We start from the raw sequence: 23,877 nt of genomic DNA, 5'->3' as shown, positions 1-23,877 counted from the left end.
CTAAACCCTTCAGGACGATTTGCGTCCCTTTCTACACCTCTATTACCCCACACCAGTGGTTCCCAATGCCCATGGGCCACTTACAGAATCAATATATCTTTTATGACCCACCCTGTTTATAGCCTGACTTGCACTCAAACATTAAATGATTTTTAAAAGCCATTTACTCTTAACCCATGTATGTTAGGCATTTTATGTACGAGGTCCAGTATTTAATCTGACTGGTGAGAATGCTGATGGAAAGCGTGTAATAAACAGTGAAGTATTTGATTGCTTCATCTACCGTTTTGACATTTTGATGCTACTTGGATCGAGTCTTCCATTTTCAAAACAGATCTTTGTCTCCGTGGGGTTTTACCTGGATAAATGAAGGTGAAATCAAATCTTGTGATGCATCCCAGCCCCCTTCCATGACCCACAGTTTGGGAGCCGCCGCCCTGGACTAGTGACCATAAAGAACAGGTGAGAAAAACTTGGGATGTTTGTGAGGAACCTTATTCCCTCCTTCTTCATCTTCACAAATTCCCTTGCAGGTGGGTCCCTCCCTCCCAAGATGGTGGGACATTTCCAAGTCCCAGGCGTCCATTTTAACTTGTCACTCATGTCCACTGTACAAGTCCCCGGGGCGTCCATTTTAACTTGTCACTCGTCCCCGCCATACATCTTGTTGACGTCGCCGTTGGTGACGTTCTCGCCGTCCCCCTCCGGTTCTCCGCCGCTCTCCTCCTGCCCTCTCTCCAGCTCCTCTGCCCGGCTGGGGGCTTCCTCTGAGGCCTCGGGGGGAGATGGGGGCGGCAGGGGGATCTCCTCGCCCTTCTTGGCCAGCTCGGCCAGCTCTCGGGCGGAGAGGGCGGGCGTGGGCGTGGGGTAGGTGTGGTGGAAGGTGTCGTAGTCCACCTCGTAGAAGCCCTCCTCTAGAGACAGGACCGGGGTGAAGCGCTGCCCCCACAGAACCTCCGAGTCCAGGTACGAGCTGCGGGCCTGGCACGTCATCCCTGAGAGAGAGAGAGAGAGAGAGAGAGGGAGAGAAAGAAAAAGAGACAAAAAGAGGGACAAAAAGAGGGCGTGAGGGGAAGAGGGGAAGAGGGGGGAGGGAGAGAGGGGGATAGATGGACAGACGGAAAGGCAGGGGGGATGGAGAGAGGTGGAGAGAGGGGAGAGATTGATGGAAAGAGAGAGGGAGGGAGAGAGAGAAAGAGACAAAAAGAGGGACAAAAAGAGGGCGCGAGGGGAAGAGGGGAAGAGGGGGGAGGGAGAGAGGGGTATAGATGGACAGACGGAAAGGCAGGGGGGATGGAGAGAGGTGGAGAGAGGGGAGAGATTGATGGAAAGAGAGAGGGAGGGAGAGAGAGAAAGAGACAAAAAGAGGGACAAAAAGAGGGCGCGAGGGGAAGAGGGGAAGAGGGGGGAGGGAGAGAGGGGTATAGATGGACAGACGGAAAGGCAGGGGGGATGGAGAGAGGTGGAGAGAGGGGAGAGATTGATGGAAAGAGGGAGGGAGAGAGGGAGGGAGAGAGGAAGAGAGGGAGATAAATTATAAAGAGAGTTATTCCAATTTAATCACCATGCACTCCCACTTCCCAAATATGACAGTTCCTGAAAACTATCTATAATTCTGGAGAAAGGCCCTCTTGCAGCCAGACATCTGCACAGGGGGGATGTAAGAGAAGAGAAGATCATGGCTTCACTCTTCAGTTCTGCATTTCTGTCATTCCTGCAAGATTTCTGGATGTTTGCAAACTGACACCTTCACTGGTGGCATTAATTATACATTTAAACTCTTGATTGAATGGCGACATGAAACTCTCAAGCATTTTTAGACCTCCGTGTGCGTTTGCTGTGAAGAGACCATACACGTATATACAAAAACAAAACATGAAACTGTTAAGTCACCTCACCTGGGCCACGTTCAGCCCTGGTAAAACGGATTAAAAAAATGTTTCTTGTGGTTTCTTGTGTCTGAACAGGTTGCTGATATTAAGGCAATAACAGAAACTGGCAGACCCTGTGGCTCTCCAGGCCCAGGAGTGAAGATCATACGGGAATAAGGTATGGGGATCTAACCTACCGAGCACCTTTTCTCCTCCTGGGCCTGCCCTACGATCTCCCTCACTCCTGTCTGTTCAATCCTTATACCTCTACATTACATTACATTACATTACATTATTGGCATTTGGCAGACGCTCTTATCCAGAGCGACGTACAGTTGATTAGACTAAGCGGGAGACAATCCTCCCCTGGAGCAATGCAGGGTTAAGGGCCTTGCTCAAGGGCCCAACGGCTGTGCGGATCTTATTGTGGCTACACCGGGATTAGAACCACCAACCTTGCGTGTCCCAGTCACTTACCTTAACCACTACGCTACAGGCCCCCCTGCTAAGTGACTGCTACAATAACAATAACCATAAATGTGCTTTTGCACATATAATACCGATAATACCAGCCGCAATTTGAATGATTCTGTTAATCTACTTCAGAATTTTGGTAATGAATCATTTTACCAAACACAAAGCCCACTGTGAGTTATCATTGAAAGTACAATAAAGGTACATTACAGTATGATGCAATTCAATAAAATAACGAATAAGTGCATCCCCAGGTAAGAACTGACTCATCAGGTTGAGACAACCAGTGGGGTTTTAAGTAAATCAATAATGATTTTTAAGATAATCATAAAAACAAAACGATGGCTTATAGAGAGATGTCTATTTGATTTCACGGCAAAGTTACCCAGAGAGACTTTGAAGGTGCATCTCTGAGAATTTTGTCATTCTCATCGTTTGGTGCTATGATATCAAATGAAAAGCCAAAAGCAAGATGATCAAGAAAGAATGAAAACACAGACTACAGCACAGCAGCCATTTTGAGCATTTTGAGTCATTCTAAAAAAGTATGGTGTGTGTGTGTGTTTGTGCACGTGCGCATGCATGTGTGTGTTTGGGGGGGGATTGCCAGTTCGATTCTGCCCTGGGTGTGTCAAAGTGTCCCTGTCTAAGACACCTAACCCCTAAATGGTTAGGTGTCTTGCTGGTTGGTGTCTTGCATGGCAGTCAATCGCCATTAGTGTGTGTGTGAGTGTGTGTATAAATGGGTGAATGAAAAGCATCAGTTGTTCAGTGCTTTGGATAAAGGCGCTATATAAATGGCAATAATTGACCATTCATTTGTATATGTGTGTTAGTATATGTCTGTATCTCTGTGTGTGTATGCATGTACACTCACTGAGCACTTTATTAGGTATTTATTGGTCTTGTTTTTTTTTTAACTTTTTGCTATCGCCTATCAAATTCATGTGTAGAGGGCAAGAGAAGGGGTAAGCATGGGGTATCAGACCCAGGAGGATGGGGAGAGAGAGGTCACTCTGCTATGATGGGGCAATAAGGACAGACTAATGCAGAACTGCTTCAAAATGGAAGTAAACCTGAAGTGCTGAGATAATTAGCCAGAGTACGAGTTAATAACACTGTTAGAGACTGCTCGCCCATCAGTGGTGGGGGTGGGGGGGTTAAATTGTTTTGGGATATGCTGCTTTTCCTGTGATATTTGATTATTTTGCTCATGCTACGTGTGCAGCTCAGCGTGAGATTCTGTGAAGATTCAGATAAGATATCACAGGGGAAAATGAATTAGACCGGGAGAACCTGAATACATGAATATACAACAGGCCGATGTGAATATAGAGGCACAGGAGCGCTTTCTCCTGCACACACACACACACACTTACACACTCTCTCTCACACACACACACACACACACACTCACACACACACACTCACACTCAAGCGCACACACAAACACACACATAAACACACAGACATGCATACACACATGGGCACACATACACACAGCACACACACAAACATGCATACACAGACATGCATACACACACAAACACACATACATACACACAGACATACACACACACACACACACAAACATGTATACACACACGGACACACATACACACAGCACACACAAACATGCATACACACACAAGTGCACACACAAGCACACAAACATGCAGACACGCGCACACACTCACACAAGCACACACACAGACGCACACGCATACACACACAAGTGCACACACACACACTCACAAGCGGACACACTCTGTAAGCATGCAAATGCTTTGGTGTGCATACACATACAGATGCATATATACAGACACACACACATACAAACATGCACACACACAAGCGCACACATGCAAACAACAGCTGATTATTTATGTGCAGATGCACTATAAATAGCTTGTGCGCATTTCCATCTTCCGCTCAAGTGAACCTTGTGCAACCACATTAATTACATCATGTTTTACCCACAGAAAAGCAGCTAATTCACTGCGACACACTCAGTGTTCCAACACACACCAAAACATGCTTCACATCCAGACACACTTACAAATATACACTTACAAATATGCACAAACACACACATGCTCAGACACACACTCACATAAACAAACACACCCACGCATACCCACACACATGCAAATGCGCATACACACACAATCATACACACACACAAACACATACATGCGCTCGCACACACACATACACAGACACATACACATACATGTGCACGCACACACATACACACGCACACACACATACAAACATACATACATGCATGCGCACACACATATATGCACACACACATACAAAGACACATACATGTGCATGCACACACAAACGTACACACACATACACACACACACACACACACACATACATGTGCACGCACACACATACACTGACTCATACACATACATGTGCACGCACACACATACACGCACACACATACACAGACTCATACACATACATACACGCACACACATACACAGACTCATACACATACATGCGCGCACACACATACACACACAGAGGTAAGGCACGTGGCATCTCTGCTGCGATAGCGCTGCTCTATCAAGCGTACAGTCACCCGCTAGCTGCTCGCCTTTGGCACCACTGCCAGCCAGCATTTCTCAAATCGGCACAACAGCAATCTGCCATTGGCATGTTGAGGCAAAGCAGTGCAGACAAGGATTGTTCCTTAAGAGAATGCAGAGGAGACTGTGAGCGGTGTTGTCGCCAGCAAACCGCCATACTGCTGAACGCAGAGCCCGAAGCTGGCCGTGAAGGTGCTGGAGTTCTGGGCGGCCACTAGAGGGAGTCGGAGGTTGAGTCTTTCTCACAGTGATGCTGGACCGTTTATAAGAGATTTTCTCTTGTACAATCCTGCATGCTTTTGAATGGTACCTGCTTAACTGACGTTGTAATTGTACGAACATTTATATAACAATCATGATTTTTCTTCTTTGAACGTCAATCAATTACAGATAAGCCTGACCAGATTTAATAAAGAAACCAACTGACATGTGCTGTACTACATAACATAGCCTGAAAGATTTATGTCACATTTGAATTTTTAGCTGTTTGCAGATACTCTTATTCATATTGAATTCCAGAGATTCTTTAAATGCAATCTATTTTTATAGCTGTATATTACTGATACCATTGAGGTGAGGTGCCTTAACCCTAGCCCTTGTGTGAATGTACAATCCTATTACAACCACAGAATCACAATCCCAGCTTTCTAACCACCATGATACTCTGTGTGTGTGTGTGTGTGTGTGTGTGTGTGTGTGTGTCTACGTGCATGCATCAGCTGATTTTTGCGGTCACAGACTCTATGAATATATGCATTCAATATCACATTTTATCATCGGTATGATATGATATGAAGGCTTATTCATGTCTTTTGAGTCAACTGATTTCAGCTCCCTCCTACCTACTGCTGGTAGCTGCAGGTGCTCTGGAACAAATTATGGTGAATGTTAAAGGGATATAATCCTGCAATTTCTCAGTTTTCCTGTTTGTTTTTGATTGGCCCTGACAGTTATGTGTCCGACAAATTATATTTTAGATACCTGTAGGCATTATGTCAGGTATAAGGGCATTGGCAAGTTTGTGTTTCGGGCCACTTCGGGTAACTTTGTCAAAAAAACCAAAACAAAATCTTAATCACCATAAAGGGTGTCAGCACAGAGGACAGTGCAGGGGTAATTAGCGGAGTGTGATTGCAGATCTCGGTAAATGTCTCGTCACATCTATCCACAATTAGCCAAACCCTTGGAGGCCTTGTGCGTCGCTCTGACAACGTAAAGTTCCAACAGACTGCGTGGAAACAAAAGACCCCATACATCAGAACTTCTGATTCCTATGGAAACGGCCATCGTATGACGTCTTTTTAGAACAGCTGGTTCGTCAACGATCCCTAAAGAGACCAATGGTGACAGGTGAGTCAGACCAGAAAACCGAAGCTATGCCCTTGAAATCCTTTGTTCTGCTTGTTGTCTCTCCTTGGTTAGATTGTTTTAAGTCGTATTCCTTTTATTTTTTAAAAATAATTTTGAATAACTTTGTTTGTGGAAAGTTATAGCCACACAGACCTGCGCAAATGGGAGGACCCACTTGGCCCTGACCGTTGCCCATTGCCGGCACGTTATAGCCGCGATGTGAGAGGGAAAATCCGATCAGGACTTTATTTGGGCTTCCCTTACCCCTGCCTGACTTCCTTTCCTTAATTTCCCAGAGGCTGTTCTATTGACAGCCCCCCCCCCCACAAATAGCCATCTCCGGAGGCCCTCACTAGACAAGCGCTAATAGACTGTATTAGCATAGGGAACAATGCGGGGGCAATTAGCGCGGTATAATTGCAGTTCTCAGCAAGTGTATTCACACTGGTTGTCAATTAGCGGGATCCTGGGAGACCCCTCGCGATCGCAGCTGAAAACAGGATGTTGTGACTGCGGCTCTTTACACCTTGAATCACCACGGATATTATTATTATTGATATCAGTTCCCTTTTTCAGTTTTCAGTCAGTATAATTAGCACAAGCAGCAGTTTAATTATTTTTCTTGATTTGCTGTTTTCATTCACCGTCTCTGTCAGCATGGGGTCGCACAGATACGCAGGTGTCAGAGGGAGGTTTCGTGGCTCGGGAGATGAGCCCGGGACGCTATGGTTACGTGCGAGTTTGCTTTCTGCAATTCATCGATAAAAATTTCTGAGAGATGTAAAAACACACATTTAACACATCTGTTAAATGTGTATGTGCGGGGTGTTTAGAGATGTGTCTTGACACATGATGTGTGCTGCAGAATGTGACATCACTAGACGAAAGCGATAAAAGCTTGGTTAGTTTCCCTTACTTGGGGACTGTTGGTCTATTGCTCTGCAGTCGCCTCATCACAAAACCCACAGCACACATGTCTATGTATGCCCCCATCCCCTGCACCAAAAGCCCTCACCTGTCGCCTCCACCATCCCCTCCAGGATGACCACGATCTCAAACTCCTCGCGGGCGAGCTGGGCCTGTGAGATCTCCCAGAAGGGGCTGCCCTCGTTGAACTCGTGGCAGATGATGAGCGGCGACACCAGGAACAGACGGTCGTCGCCGGTGTCGAAGCCCACGTTGATGTCGGTCTGGTTGAGCGGGATGAACTCGCCCTCCTTGGTCTGCTTGGAGCGGATGAGCTTGGCGCGGATGGAGGCCTCCACGATGTGCGAGTTCCGCAGGTCGCCCACCCGGAACATCAGGCACAGCCGGCCGTCCCGCAGCGACACCACGGCCTGGTGCGAGAACATCAGCGTCTCCGCCCGCTTCTTGGGCTGCGAGATCTTCACGAACATGCAGCCCACCATGAAGGCGTTGACGATGGAGCCCAGGATGGCCTGCACCAGCAGCAGGACGATGCCCTCGGGGCACTTGTCCGTGATGACGCGGTAGCCGTAGCCGATGGTGGTCTCCGTCTCGATGGAGAAGAGGAAGGCCGAGACGAAGCCGTTGAGGTTGTTGACGCAGGGCGTCCAGCCATCGTCGTCTGCGTGCTCCAGGTCGCCGCGGATGTAGGCGATGAGCCACCAGAAGAGGCCGAAGAAGACCCAGGTGGTGGTGTAGACCAGGGTGAAGACCAGCAGGTTGAAGCGCCACTTGAGGTCCACCAGCGTGGTGAAGATGTCGCTCAGGTAGCGGTAGGTCTCCCGCACATTGCCGTGGTGAACGTTGCACTTGCCGTCTTTCTCCACGTACCGCTGCCGCCGTTTCTTGGCCACGCCCCCGGCGGTTTTGCCGGCGTTGCCGCCGCCCCCGGCCATGCCCCCCACCACCATGGTGCGGTCTGTGGGCACCTGCACAGCGGGTGGGGGCGGGGGGGGTGGGGGGGTGCAGAAGAGGAAGCAGACAGAGGTTATGGACACTCAACAGGAAATACAGAGAGAAGAGAATTCAGACGTGGAAACAAAGTCCTTCATTTGTAAAGGGGCAAAAACAGTATGTATGCTCTCGGAAAGAAAGGTACAACATAACCAAAAAATGTACAATGCTTTTTGCTGGGGTGTTACCCTATATGTGCATAGCCAGCAATATACAATTATTTTTGCTTGGAAAATGTATTCATTTGTACCCAAAGAACATGACTGGACTTTCAGGTTACATTTGGGAAATGTGATCCTTGAAGAACACAAATGTACCTCCATTGTCACTTAATTTCTGATGCTGCAAGTACAGAAAGCGAACAGAGTAGGAACTCAGATGTGCCTGAGGAACAGAGTAGGAACTCCGATGTGCCTGAGGAACAGAAGGGGGACAGTGACGGGTCACCTTGCCCTTGGGGTCATTCCAGTGTTGCTTTGGCAGCTTGTGGCCTTGCTTCTCCACGTCTTGGCCCATCCTGCCCTTGAAGCTATTCATGACCGAGAAGCCAGGGGCCACAGTGAGTGTCTCTGACCCAGAACAGTACCCCCAAACCTGGGTACGCACTCTGGATGGCCTGGGTGAAGAGAGGGGAAAAAAGGAGGAAAACATAGATCACTTCAGAGACTGAACCCTGAAAAGAGATCCAGAGCTAAAGCTTTCATCATGCAATACAAGATTTCTTAAACACACCTTGATTTGGATAAAGGCTGCAGTGTACCAATTCTGCACTTTCCAGCATCCACAGGCAACTGTTTTACACTTTTGCTTTACAGGAAAAACAGTGACCAACAGAGGGAGAACCCCATCTATAAATCAAGCCTTTTATGTTCCAAGGTACTAAAGCTCTTGAAACGTTTTCACATTTCAACAAGAAATCAACAAAACCAAATAATATTTTTTTAAAGATCCTGAGCAAAGTTTTTTTTGTTGTTAAAAAAGTGTCTCCTAAGACAAAATATAAAGTTGATTTCTTACTTCATATTTATACACAGGACTATAATAACACTTCTCATTATTTCACAGCTGGGAATGCGTATTTGATATCTGTTTCTTCTGATTTGTGGTATTCATACCAATGGGCAACTTGCAGACTGGAGCTTATCACTGGACTGGGGGAGGAAATGGGAGTGCGTAGAGGAATCCCACACAGACAGAGCATGCAGGCTCATCCAGTGTAGGGGAAAATTCACAGAACAAAAGATCTCCCTCCTAAAAGCATGATAAACAATCACAAGTCAAAATCAGACTCAACCTTGATGAGCAGGCTGGTTCCTCCAAAACTCTCGATGATGTATGCTGAAAGTGTATCAATATATCCATATGAAAGTATGATATGTAACCTGTACAGTTTCAAACTGACTAACTGCTGCTTGTTATCAAATCAAATGAACCTAGAACATTAATTATAGCTGAGCTTATGAAAACGCAAGAAACCACAGTGAAAACTGTTGAAATGAGAGCAAAGAATGCAAAGAATGCAACGTACATTTACTCACAGAAGAGAATATTAATCAAATGTTTAGTATGTCTGTATATTAGAAAAGAATATTAGAAGAGAATATTTATCAAATGTTTAGTATGTCTGTATATTTTCAATGCTTCAATGCTGCTTAGTGCGTTTTAGAAAAGTGACCCCAAGTGACTTTATAGAGATTTGGCAGAGCATGACTGAACTTTGTACACAGTTGGCAGAGCATGAGGACTTTGGGCGATTTGCCACAATGATGTTTGCACCTGTTGGGGGGAGGAGTTGTGGGAAGAGTTAAGATAAGATCAGTGTGGGTGATTTGCCACAATGAGGTTTGAGGAGGAGTTGTAGGAGGATTAACTGTGCATAAAATGGGTGTAAAAATGACAGTCCAGGTCCATGTTTTTGGTCCGGCTTTATGCACTTGTGCTAAATAAAGTCTGATTTTCCTGAAGAGCTTGCTGCCGTGGTGTCTTTTCCCTCATGAAGATGTTTTTCGACAAATTGGAGATTTGGACTCTGTCTTTTCCTAGACACGACACCAGGATCCAAACTCCAGGATCCAAACTCCAGGATCCAAACTCCAAGATTCAAACTCAAGCTTTCATTGCACAGGGTCGTTGAGTGCAGTGGCCATGAGTCCAGTGCTGCCTTTGTACAGGGAGGACAAGGGAGGGAGGGAGGACAAGATCAACAGGCGCTTCCTGGCATCACAGTCGCACAAGCGGCCTGAACTAGTGGCCTGGTGATCCAGAGTCCCTCCTCCTGGCTCCATGGGTCTGTTATCCACAGTTCAACAGCGCGCTTAATTCCAGCCGTCAGTAAACTCCAAAGGCATTTTACCACACTGATAACAAATGGCAAAGGTGAGTCATTAGCCCCGGAACAGCGTACGCCTCCGGGGAGCCTTGCGCCCACCCATCGGTGGGCATTGGAAGCCGTGTCTCTGCATCTCCAGTTCCTCGATTTCTCCCCCCTTTCCGTCAATACTGAAAGTGGTGGAAATCTGTGTAATCTGTGTAATCTGTGTAATCTGTGTAATCTCTGTGGCTCATGGCACTCTTTGAAGGCAAGATAAAGAGGAAGGAGATGAGCGACAATATCAAAATAATCAAAAGCAAGACTTTTTGGGAACTTGGTCATCTTTATACATTTTAAACCTGTCTTGTCAAACTAGTCAAAATTGTGTGTGTGTGTGTGTGTGTGTGTGTATATATGTGCATCTGTGAGTATATGTGTGTGTGTGCATATGGATATAATTTCAGCTCAGCTCACAGTGGTGCGGATCGGTCCTGGTGGGAGCCCCGTATTTCTGTGTGCATACTTAATGCTCACAGTGGTGAGCCCAGGGAGAGACCGAGATTAAAGCCCTGAGCGCAGACTCCTGCTGTCCGGAGCAGGGGGGGGAGGTGGCGCGCTGGCACAGCTAAAACCTGATCCGCACCGATCTCTCTTAATTACACCATGTCCAACAGCAGCACAGCACCATGTCCAACACAGCAGCACATACAGGCCTTCCTCTCGTGTACCCTTACTGCACTTAGATTTAACATTTTATGTTTTTTGTTGCTTTTGTTGCTCTCCTTTAAACACTATCCAAATGACACACCTATGGCCAGCATACACTTTTTTTCTATTGTTATCAGTGGTTGGTCTTAAAGACAGTTAAAGACATTTCTGTACAGGACTGAAGTGCAACAGAAGACTCCTAAAACAAGGGGAAGCAGTACAAAGAGCACGTGGTTATTCTTCTCTGACTGCAGAATTCTTTGAACATGGAGCAGACACGGGCTTCACCAGAGCTCGGGCGGCTGATGATCTTAATTTCCAGATTGATAATAATGCGGGTAACGGATCGACCCCACGTTTCCGTGGCGAGTCGCTGGCAATGCTAAATTCCTCGCTGCCCCGTGGCTAATAACACTGTCTGGCGCGTGGTGGGCCGTCGTAGGTACTCTGCGAACGTGCGAATCAGCATTAGCGGGGCTAGGCTGTGGAGGCTGAAGTGAAAGGGGGGACTCCGGAGGTCAGCCAATGAAAACCTTTAAAAAATAATGGAGAAGGGGTGGGGGCTGGACACATACAAGAAGACAATGGGGGGGGGGGGGGGGGGGTGAGAGAAGGAGAGGGAAAGAGGGTTGAGAAAGAGAGAGAGGAAAGAACAAATGAGAATCATGCTGAGTGATCGGAGAGAATGAAAGCAAATGATTGGGGCTTTCGTGGTGTTAAATACAATGGGCAAACCCTTTGTATTACTAATGCATGGGTGTGGGGGGCGGGGGGGGGGGGTCTATGTGAAGGAAAAAATCCTGCATGTGCTAGAAGGCTTCAACAAAACCTTTTTGATTTTGAACAAACCAAACATCCCTCAACCCCAACCCCCAAAAATAAAAATCACATTTTAAACAATTCCGGTTGTCAGCCAGCAAAAATGAGTGGAGAGTAAAATGTATTTATAAAAAACAATAATTGAAGTTACATTATTCAGTAGCAGTGCTTGTAGCAGTGATAGTAGTAATACTTTCTTAAGTGTTGCATATCTGATTTTCCATTTCAGTGCAGTGGCTCGGGTAGTGCCATTTTTATCAGCACTGTGCAACGATGGACAGTGAGCGATTGATTTGGGCTGAACACACAGACCTCTGTCCTCCCGGAGGATGCTCACAGGCATGCAGACCCATTTTAAATCAGGTTCTGAAGTGTCAACAACCTTGTTTCTATTCCCATTCATAACTCCAAATGTTAAACCCCCCCCCCCCCCCCCCCAAGTCCCCAATCTCCTCTGGGCATTGCTATTATCCGCATGAAAATTACTGTTTCAATTGCAGTGTGGTTTGTTTTTCACGGACGTCTTGATAGCGAAAGCAAATGTGACATCTCTTGCACCACAACTAAAGCTGAGTTCAGTACTGAAGACACAAAGGCCAGACAGGAGAGGAACACAGTCTGGACATGTCTCTCCCTTTCATTGTGACTTTAAAAGGCCCATGTGGCCAGCATTTAAAATAGACATTATGTAGTCCCAACAGGGCCAGTCTCCAAATGCACCAGCCAATATTTTTATGGTTCTTTTAAAAGAGAGTAAGGGTCAGAAAGAAAGAAAGAGATAAAGAAAGAAGAAGAAGAGTTAAGATCACTCTACTGGTCACCATAGCACTGACTTTCCCTGGCCAAAAAAGCTCTGTGAGTCATTGTCCATCGGCCAAAATTGATGAGGTCATAATGAAAGGGATAATAACGGTTGATGAGGTCATAATGAAAGGGAGAATAGAGGTTGATGAGGTCATAATAAAAGGGAGAAAAAAGGTTGATGAGGTCATAATAAAAAGGAGAATAAAGGTTGATGAGGTCATAATGAAAGGGAGTATAAAGGTTGATGAGGTGATAATAAAAAGGAGAATAGAGGTGGATGAAGTCATAATAAAGAGGAGAATAGAGGTGGATGAGGTCATAATAAAGGAGAGGGTGGAGGGAGCAGGTCCAACGGCCCAAGCGAATGTGACGGATGGCCTCGCTCCCCTTCCTGTCTGGGAGGGGGGTGGAGGGGTGTTGGGGGGCAGGTGGAGGATTGGGGTGATTGGAGTTTGAGGGGGAGGGAAGACATGGCTTTATGACCAGGAGCCTTGGCCAGACTTGTGTTGGCTTCATTTTCTCCCAGTGCCTTTAATCACATCAGCCCCTGGAGCCAGTCAGATGGGACGGGACAATGTAATGCCAGGGTTGCACTGAGAACACAGACACACACTGTACAAACACACACACACTGCACACACACACACTCTACCCACCCACACACACTCTATACACACACACACACACACACACTATATACACACACTGCACACACACATTCTACCCACCCACACACACACACACTATATACACACACATTGCACACACACACACACTGTACCCACCCAGACAAACACACACATACTATATACACACACACTGCACACATACACTCTACACACCCACACACAATATACACACACTCTCTACCCACCCACACACTATATACACACACACTGCGCACACACACACTCTACCCACCCACACACCCACTATATATACAGACACACACTGTACACACACACACACACACACATAATGCACACATGCACAAACACACACACACACACACACACACACACAGCATGGTTGCTGTTTGTTCCTGCTCTGTCTCTTCTTGGTCAGCGCTCCAGCGGTATTGGGACACATGTCAGGCTGACTGATGCAAGGAATACCAAAGAGGAAGAGAGGAGAGGAAAAGGTCACCAATCAGAAGACCCCGCTCCGTCCTGGAGTCTTAAAGAGGCCCTGAGTGTAAAATACTCCAGCACAGACCTTTCGCCCCTTTGCCCTTTTTTCATCGCCTTACATGGATCACTGATCGTCCTCTCTCCCTCTCTCTCTGGATCCACCCTCTCTGTCCCTCTCTCTCCTGTCTATCACCAACTCCCTCTCTATCTTTCATTCAATCTGGACTGTTTTAATTTGTTCCTGGTAAAAGCATAATCATGGGCTGGAGAGGAAAAATGATCTCAGCAGAATGGAGTGAGCATTTCTCCACTGGCCACGGACAGAAGCAGAAACAAAGAGACTGGATTTACTGGGATTGATCCCAAGCCACTCGCAGCAATGGATAAATGTGTACTTCTCCCATTTCATACAGCGGGAGCAGTCGTTGTGTCATAACCTCAGCGCTCCGATCTTTGTCACGTGACTTTTACCAAGCCACACCCCTGCACCCCCGTCCTACCTGAATTCAGTTTGATTGACAGCTGGGCTCCTGTGAAAGGAACACGGCGAGAAGAAAGGTGTGAGACAATGTGAACCCAGAGGAAGCTAGGAGAGGGGGAGAAAAAGGAGGTATGGAGAGAGAAAGAGAGAGAGTGAGAGGGAGAGTAAGGAAGGGAGGGGGGAGAGTGAGGGGAGGGTGAGGGAAAGTGAGAGGCGGGGGAGAGAAAGGAAAAGAGAGACAGAGGGAGAGAGAGATAGAGGGGGGAGGGAGACAGAATGGGAGTGAGGGAAAGTGACAGGGAGAAAAGGAGAGAGGGAGAGAGAGAGGGGGACTGAAAAAGAGAGGGAGGGAGAGAGAGAGGGACTGAGGGAGAGAGAGACAGAGGGAGAGAGAGAGGGACTGAGGGAGGGAGAGACAGAGGGAGAGAGAGACAGAGGGAGAGAGAGAGGGACTGAGGGAGGGAGAGAGAGAGGGACTGAGGGAGGGAGAGAGAGACAGAGGGAGAGACAGAAGGAGAAAAGGAGGGAAAGAGGGAGGGAGGGGGAGCGAGACAGAGGGAGAGGAGTGAAGGAGGGAGAAAAGGAGAGAGGGAGGGGGAGAGAGTGACAGAGGGAGAAAAGGAGGGAGAGAGGGAGGGAGGGGGAGAGAGAGAAACAGGGAGAAAAGGAGGGAGAGAGGGGGATTTGTGGGAGAAAGAGAGGGGTTGAAAGAGGAAAGGAATTAAATTATGATGTTGGGTGAGGGGAAGGTTTTCAGGGGCTCCAGGACTAAATGTGGGTTTTACAGGACGGGGGAACAGTTGGCTGTGCATTTAAAAATGATAGTGATTTAAGAAATGAATTCAGCATTGCTATGGAAACTTCAACTGCTGCTAAATCTCCTTCTTCCCTCCGGCAGAGCAGACAAAGATCCCACATCAACATTTTCATCAAATTGTCACAAACACAAGTCCTGATTCTAGGAGGGAATTTCTTTGTGGCTGTTTTTTTTTATAGCCTTGAAAATCATTATTGAACAGTTTCTTTTGTTATTATGAAAAAACTTTGTTTGTTCACCCTTCCATCTTCTCTGGACTCAGGTGTTCCGGACAACACACAACATTCAGATAGAGCAGTTTAAAAGTTGAAAAGGGATAGCGTCAGAGTGTCGGAGTGAAATGTACTCTGTCCGATCCTGATGCTGTGTTATGACAGCACTACAGACTGTCGTAAATGTGCTCATTTGACCTCTGACCTGTGATGTTACAGCCAAGCACACAAAGCACAGTGGACGGTACGTCTGTCAGTTTTTGACTTTTGCAAACAGCTGAACAGGCCTGAGGGCTGGTTAATGAACTGGTCTCAGGTCTGGGGGCGGGTTAATGAACCGGTCTCAGGTCTGGGGGCGGGTTAATGAACCGGTCTCAGGTCTGGGGGCTGGTTAATGAACTGGTCTCAGGCCTGAGGGCTGGTTAATGAACTGGTCTCAGGTCTGGGGGCGGGTTAATGAACCGGTCTCAGGTCTGGGGGCTGGTTAATGAACTGGTCTCAGGCCTGAGGGCTGGTTAATGAACTAGTCTCAGGCCTGAGGGCTGGTTAATGAACTGGTCTCAGGTCTGGGGGCGGGTTAATGAACCGGTCTCAGGTCTGGGGGCTGGTTAATGAACTGGTCTCAGGCCTGAGGGCGGGTTAATGAACTAGTCTCAGGCCTGAGGGCTGGTTAATGAACTGGTCTCAGGTCTGGGGGCGGGTTAATGAACCGGTCTCAGGTCTGGGGGCTGGTTAATGAACTGGTCTCAGGCCTGAGGGCTGGTTAATGAACTGGTCTCAGGCCTGAGGGCTGGTTAATGAACTAGTCTCAGGCCTGAGGGCTGGTTAATGAACTGGTCTCAGGTCTGGGGGCTGGTTAATGAACCAGTATCAGGTCTGGGGGCTCATTAATTAACTGGTCTCAGGCCTGAGGGCGGGTTAATGAACTTGTCTCAGGCCTGCGGGCTGGTTAATGAACTGGTCTCAGGTCTGGGGGCTGGTTAATGAACTGGTCTCAGGTCTGGGGGCTGGTTAATGAACTGGTCTCAGGTCTGGGGGCTCATTAATTAACTGGTCTCAGGTCTGGGGGCTGGTTAATGAACTGGTCTCAGGTCTGGGGGCGGGTTAATGAACCGGTCTCAGGTCTGGGGGCTCATTAATGAACTGGTCTCAGGTCTGGGGGCTGGTTAATGAACTGGTCTCAGGCCTGAGGGCTGGTTAATGAACTAGTCTTTGGTCTGAGGGCTGGTTAATGAACTAGTCTCAGGCCTGCAGGCTGGTTAATGAACTGGTCTCAGGTCTGGGGGCGGGTTAATGAACTGGTCTCAGGTCTGGGGGCGGGTTAATGAACCGGTCTCAGGTCTGGGGGCTCATTAATTAACTGGTCTCAGGTCTGGGGGCTCATTAATTAACTGGTCTCAGGTCTGGGGGCTCATTAATTAACCGGTCTCAGGTCTGGGGGCTGGTTAATGAACTGGTCTCAGGTCTGGGGGCTCATTAATGAACCGGTCTCAGGTCTGGGGGCTCATTAATTAACTGGTCTCAGGTCTGGGGGCTCATTAATGAACCGGTCTCAGGTCTGGGGGCTCATTAATGAACCGGTCTCAGGTCTGGGGGCTCATTAATTAACTGGTCTCAGGTCTGGGGGCTCATTAATGAACTGGTCTCAGGCCTGAGGGCTGGTTAATGAACTGGTCTCAGGTCTGGGGGCGGGTTAATGAACCGGTCTCAGGTCTGGGGGCTGGTTAATGAACTGGTCTCAGGCCTGAGGGCTGGTTAATGAACTGGTCTCAGGCCTGAGGGCTGGTTAATGAACTAGTCTCAGGCCTGAGGGCTGGTTAATGAACTGGTCTCAGGTCTGGGGGCTGGTTAATGAACCAGTATCAGGTCTGGGGGCTCATTAATTAACTGGTCTCAGGCCTGAGGGCGGGTTAATGAACTTGTCTCAGGCCTGCGGGCTGGTTAATGAACTGGTCTCAGGTCTGGGGGCTGGTTAATGAACTGGTCTCAGGTCTGGGGGCTGGTTAATGAACTGGTCTCAGGTCTGGGGGCTCATTAATTAACTGGTCTCAGGTCTGGGGGCTGGTTAATGAACTGGTCTCAGGTCTGGGGGCGGGTTAATGAACCGGTCTCAGGTCTGGGGGCTCATTAATGAACTGGTCTCAGGTCTGGGGGCTGGTTAATGAACTGGTCTCAGGCCTGAGGGCTGGTTAATGAACTAGTCTTTGGTCTGAGGGCTGGTTAATGAACTAGTCTCAGGCCTGCAGGCTGGTTAATGAACTGGTCTCAGGTCTGGGGGCGGGTTAATGAACTGGTCTCAGGTCTGGGGGCGGGTTAATGAACCGGTCTCAGGTCTGGGGGCTCATTAATTAACTGGTCTCAGGTCTGGGGGCTCATTAATTAACTGGTCTCAGGTCTGGGGGCTCATTAATTAACCGGTCTCAGGTCTGGGGGCTGGTTAATGAACTGGTCTCAGGTCTGGGGGCTCATTAATGAACCGGTCTCAGGTCTGGGGGCTCATTAATTAACTGGTCTCAGGTCTGGGGGCTCATTAATGAACCGGTCTCAGGTCTGGGGGCTCATTAATGAACTAGTCTCAGGTCTGGGGGCTCATTAATGAACTGGTCTCAGGTATGGTCGGGGTAGGCAGGATTAAGTAGAATATGTTTATTTTCTGAACGCAGCAGCTCCAACAATCAAAGCACTTGTTAAGATGTTCAGATCTCTGAATAGTGGCATTGTGTGCCAGAACCCCTCACTTAACCAACATATATGTTATGGTGATTTTAATTCATTATTATTATTAAGAATGACAATTGTCAATTAAATTGCCAAATTCTTGAATAGGTCAGTCTCCAGTAAACTAGTGGAATCAACCAACATGTCTCTTCAGTGACAAAATTTGCAGGAGGTTAGGCCCATAGATTGCAGGCCTAGATTAGGGTATATATGTAATATAATACTGCCCCATGCAATTACCCTGGTCCTCTCTCTGGCCACAATCTAAACACAACATATCTTACAAAACCCTTCTCCCTTATTTGTTTTTGTTTTGCAGCAAAGCTTTAGGCTTATTCAGTCACACTCGTAACCCCCCTCCGCGAATAGAAGGGGCTTTTGTTTTTGTCTGTTGTATCTGAAGGCTACCTCAATAATGAATCAGGTGTAGTGGTGAACGCAGGTCGCTGGAACCAGTGTCAGACTGTGTGGAGACGACACAGAAACACGCAATAAAAAGGATGAACGTGTCCACACTTTTCGGTGTGGGCTGCCGGGGAGAAATAACAGTTAATTAAGCACTTGTACAGGTAAAAAGCACTCTTATTTTCTATGAAGTGCAACGCCACATCAGTCCATTAGGCAGTTCTGGTGTTTGTTCAGTTTGCCTGTCCTCTCACCCCTGAACAAATCAGCTGAAATGGGGGCTAGAAAAGAAAAACGCGCATCCGAAATAGACCTCGCTTCCAAGCGCTCGATGGAGCAATTTTATTTATTATTTTTTTGCATTAGTGCACAAGAGGCCTGCCTGGACCTCTTTTTTCACTCCATAGGTATGGCATTTTTCATCCAGTGTCTGGACAAGTGGAGTGTCCCAGGCTTGTTTTCAATGTGACTTTTCTCTGAAGCACGGAAAGGTGGATCCTTTGCTTGGAGGAAAAAACACAGGATCCCCAGGGAAGATTTTCCAGGGTTTAATTAGAAGCCTGGTGTAGATGTTGTGGTCATCTCAAGGCTTCTAACGTCCTCGATTACCGTATTTGATTGCCTAATTACCGTGACAAGCTGCTGGGCAAAGACTGGAGGCAGAAAAGGCTGAGTTCAACCTTATCTTCCATCTCCCTGGTAACCAAAGGGTAAGGGTTTTATATCTTATAGCCTTTCATGGAGTCCTCTGTAATATCAGAACAATGACTACAATTACTAATCGGTGGATGAAAATTCTGTGAACTGCCTGTCTGTTTGCTTCCCTCAAAGGGTAAAACAAAAACCTGGTCATGGAAATGAATAATACTGTTGCCACTTGTACACTTTTGACTAAAGGAAGTTAAGCACAGTACATTATTAAACCTTCTTTTGTCGCCTTGTTCCTACAACATGACAAGAAATAGGAAAAATAAAAAATAATTGACAACGCCTCTGTCATTGTCCAAAGAAATCAGAATTTTGTCCTCATTTAACATAACTTATCTCACCCAAGAGTTTCCTCTCTCCCTCTCCAGAATTGGAGCTGACGTAGATGCCACGGCCGCGAAGCCTTTGGAACTATTGACTATTGGCAGCGCGTGAGATCTCCAGGTGCGCTCCCGGACAAACGAGTCAGGACGAACGGTTTGAGAATGCAAAAAACAGCAGAAGGCGTCAGATTGACTCGGACAGAATGTGACAGCGGCCCGGCCTCAGCGTCACAGACGTCCAACGAATCTCTTCTCCTGTTTTACACAAGCATATGCAGTATTGTGTGTAATGCCGTTAATTCTAGAAATTAATGTAATAATAATAATAATAATAATAATAATAATAATAATAATAATAATAATAATAATAATATGCAATTAACGTGTGATTACTTTTCTCAGCCATGGAAGTACTATTGTACTATTGTAGAATTAGCCTACAGACTCGATAAAATAAGAAAAACACGATCCGCACTGCCATTGTGTTTAAATAAGGCCAATAAAAGAGACCCTCGAATACAATTTGGGACCTAATTCACAGCGGGATAACACCACCTTCATACCTTTCTCCATCTCCGCTAACACCAACGCAAAGTACTCCACAGCCGTGGAGTGCAGCTGATAATGGAGCGCGTGCCTTGATCACAGCCCGCCTGCCCCTCGAACGGCTTTTTAACAGCGACGCCCACGGTTCAAAAAACACATGGACATGTGCAATAGGAACGGTCCACACACAGCTCTGTATATTTAATCATCTCCCGCTGTTGTTAAGTCGTAGGACTCCCCCAGTACCCACCCACCCCCACCCCAACCGCCACCCTTGACCGAAACCCAACCCACACGCTATTGGTTCCACTTAAATTAACCCAATTTGCCGAGGTCAGCCAGTGGTCTCCGGTTATGAAATACAATTGTTTCATTTATTTCCGGACAACAGGATGGAAACAGCTGGGCGTGTCATATTTGACTGTACAGTTAAAATTATTATTCGGAAATGAACGCGTATTGGCCGTGCGTTCAAGTAATTAACAATATAATCTCACTTCCAATACACCGCGAATAATCGGAGCCTACGGAACCATGGACAGCGCAGGAGACAACCGTGTCAGATCGAAGAATTTATTCAGCGACATATTATTGACTATACGTTTTCAGAGTAGGCTACCAGCAACTACAGTGAAAAGTATTAGTTTATCCTACAAGACAATTTCCAGATTTGTATTCAAATTAAAGGAATGGTATTGCAGTTCATATTATAATTTCTATAATTTCAGTCTCACACAGTAATAAACTGCCATACAAGGGCAGTCCCACTTTAACTACTGTTTTATTAAAGCGTGAAGACGTATCATAGTTGTGTTTTGACTTAGTTACGGCAACGTTCATGGTAATTTTGTTCAGATAGCTACCCCTACATGGCGAGTGAAGTTAACAAAATTAGGGCAGGTATGTTCCTATCTCTATTGGCCGACACTCGCCATGTATACACGTGCCCTGAATGGTGTATCCTAGTGATGTAAATAGACCAAGACAACTATGGTGTAAGCTCTTTGAGCGTTTGATTACTCAGATGCTGTAGGCTATGCGACAGAGAATAAGCAGTGTAAATCCAATATGCAGCGAAACCTGAAAAAAATGATGTACTATTATTCTCTGAAAGCAATTTGATCATGAAAATAGCTTCATTGTGTCGTTGTAATGATCTGATTTAATTCATGCTTGTTCGGATGCAAGTGGAAATGTGCAGCTGACCGTGTTCTGAAGTAACCATAACCAGTGAAGTGAATTATTATTGGTGAATTCGAGCGTATAGTAACATCTTCTTGACCTTTGGAGACGGTATAATTATAGCAGGCTGCACTCGGCTACTTGAATGTTAGCTGAACAACGCACAACACCCCCCCAGGCAGTTGCAACGCTTGTGTTTTAATTTAGGCTTCACCTATAGCCTATAGCATCGCATTAGCTTGAGAACGTCTTGTCTTTTTCATCGATCCCTTCAAGCAGTCAAAATTTACGGCGCAATACATAATGTGTTTTGCATGGAGAGAAATTAAGAGAAATGGAGCGATCACACCCTTTATAAAGAATTGGAATGGATAACACAGCTTCTCGAACACAAACAGCCTCTGGCGTGATTGCCGTTGACTGTCACTTCTGGGATTATAATTTATTTAACACGAATACCGTGAATGACAAAGAGCAGCCAGGCTCGTTCACGCTTCGCTCTCGCATATCTCAAATCCTCTATTCTGGTTTATCTAATAATGAATAATTCAATTCAACTACAACTACAAAAAATAAACTATAGCCTGTGTAATGAGAGACAGCGAGAACTGTCAGAATAGTCAGGATAAAATAGCCTTGACTTTGGCTATCAGAATGCGTTGACAAAAGTACTTCTCTGCCACTACTGCTGCACAGTGTCTATTATATATGAGTTTATAAGGTTTTGAAGCCGATATACCCGAGCTGTATATCACACGTGCTCGCGCTCCATTCATAAATCCAACCGACACAATTGATTCTCTAGGCACATCCACGCGCATCAAGTGCGCTGAGACCGGTAAATAAATAAAACAATACAAACAACACTAATATGATTCGGTTCCTATTTTATTTCCCAGTAGATTATTAAGATAAATATTCACATAAAAGAATTATTGATGATAAATTGTGCGGGCCTACAGAGACGAGGCAGAGGCAGGGCTGAAACATATAGCCAAAGTGAGAAGAGGGAATGGTGAGGGATAACGTGCGATCCGATCGCAATTCAGGATACATTCCACATTAATCTTTTTTTTTTCTGTCTTTCCACCAATGATTCCCTCGAGACTCCTTGGCTCCTTCCGTTGTGCCATGTTAAAGCGCCTTATGCAAACATGCGTACAGTTACGCGTTAATATAGATAAAACATGTAAATTTATATTTATGTCCAAATATTTCATACACGCACACAATTAATAATTATATCTACATAGGCCTACATCGGTTCGGAAAGATGAATGGTGATCGCTAACCCACAAGGCTGAACAACACGGACACACTCGCTAAAAGGCAGGGTTTTTTGAGACTTGATTCGAAGTTTTCTCAAAACAGCTTTGGGTCCCAAAATCAAGTGCCCCGTAACATATTTTCTGCGTTTACTCGTCTAAAACTTCGGATGCCAATATTTTCATTATTTTACAACCAGGATTTCCTGCCTGGACAGCGAATTCATATTTTTCACTCTGCACAATAGATTCCCTTTAAAACACAGATATGACCGTCAAAATAGGCTATATGAATAATCTATGCGAGAAGCCTACTTTTGTCTCCATATAAATATTAGGTACTTGCACGTTCCAATTATACAAACATGGCAAGTGCTAATGGAGACCGTGGAAATATTTCCCTGTAATATGCACACAAAGGAGAAACGGAATTAGGTGCTCACCTTTATTGTTTCGAATGGGGGTTGCTTCGCCTTTCGACCTAAATAGATGACTATAAGGAGGAGTCGTATGAAATCTCCCAGCAACAGCCCTCTGGAAGGGAGGCTCATGAAAACCAGTGTCGGACCGCACCAGTGAAACGTATCCACACGCCTGTTCCTCCCCTTTGTCAACGAAGTTACTCTTTAGAGGTACAATTGTGAATGAAACAAGACAGTCATTGTTACGTAGCGGTTAAGACCACTTCTAGTAGATTTGCTTCAAGTGCTGGTCTCCGCGACGTTACTAACAATTGCGATCTCGCTCAGTGAGTTTATAATGGGACGCCAATCGCCAATCTTAAAAAGTCCACAGCTATTTTCGCGCTCCTTTCTTTCCAAAGTCTGACGCCCAGCAATAAGTGAAAGAGAGCCCCAACTCGAGCAGATTCAAAGTGGTAGATGCAATGATCAGTTAAGGGTGGGTTTGTTTTAACCTCAAACCACACTCTACAAATGCAGGCAGAAGGAAAGAAAGAAAGAAAGAAAGAAAGAAAGAGAGAGAGAGAGATAGAGCGGAGACGTGGTGAGCTCAGGCACACGCGTATTTCCAATTCCTCCACGGTCCCCCCTCCCCCCACCACCATCGAGCACGCCGATGTTTATCCGTCGTTTTTTTACCGGGTAAGGAGAACAACTGTCCTGGAGCGTAGCGGCAGGCTTGACGAACGCGCACTTTCCGTGGGTACCAGTGATCGCCACGCATGTTAGGCTTGTTTCCTCACACCTACGAGGAAGTGGAGTCGCT

The 23,877-nt window shown here is 46.4% G+C and overlaps 1 protein-coding gene across 1 annotated transcript; it reads right to left on the bottom strand.

Annotated features, from left to right (window-relative positions):
* Positions 1 to 642: 642 nt before the first annotated feature.
* Positions 643 to 23,877, bottom strand: kcnj21 (potassium inwardly rectifying channel subfamily J member 21). Its single transcript, XM_061256320.1, has 4 exons — positions 23,751 to 23,877; positions 8,669 to 8,837; positions 7,317 to 8,196; positions 643 to 995 (listed from the first exon to the last, which is right to left on the bottom strand). Exons 2-4 carry the CDS (start codon positions 8,756 to 8,758, stop codon positions 643 to 645), a joined length of 1,323 nt encoding a protein of 440 aa, XP_061112304.1. The 5' UTR covers positions 8,759 to 8,837; positions 23,751 to 23,877.

This window comes from Conger conger, chromosome 1, assembly GCF_963514075.1.
Source record: "Conger conger chromosome 1, fConCon1.1, whole genome shotgun sequence".
Taxonomy (NCBI): Eukaryota; Metazoa; Chordata; class Actinopteri; order Anguilliformes; family Congridae; genus Conger; species Conger conger.
This window is presented reverse-complemented; position numbering and strand designations above follow the sequence as displayed.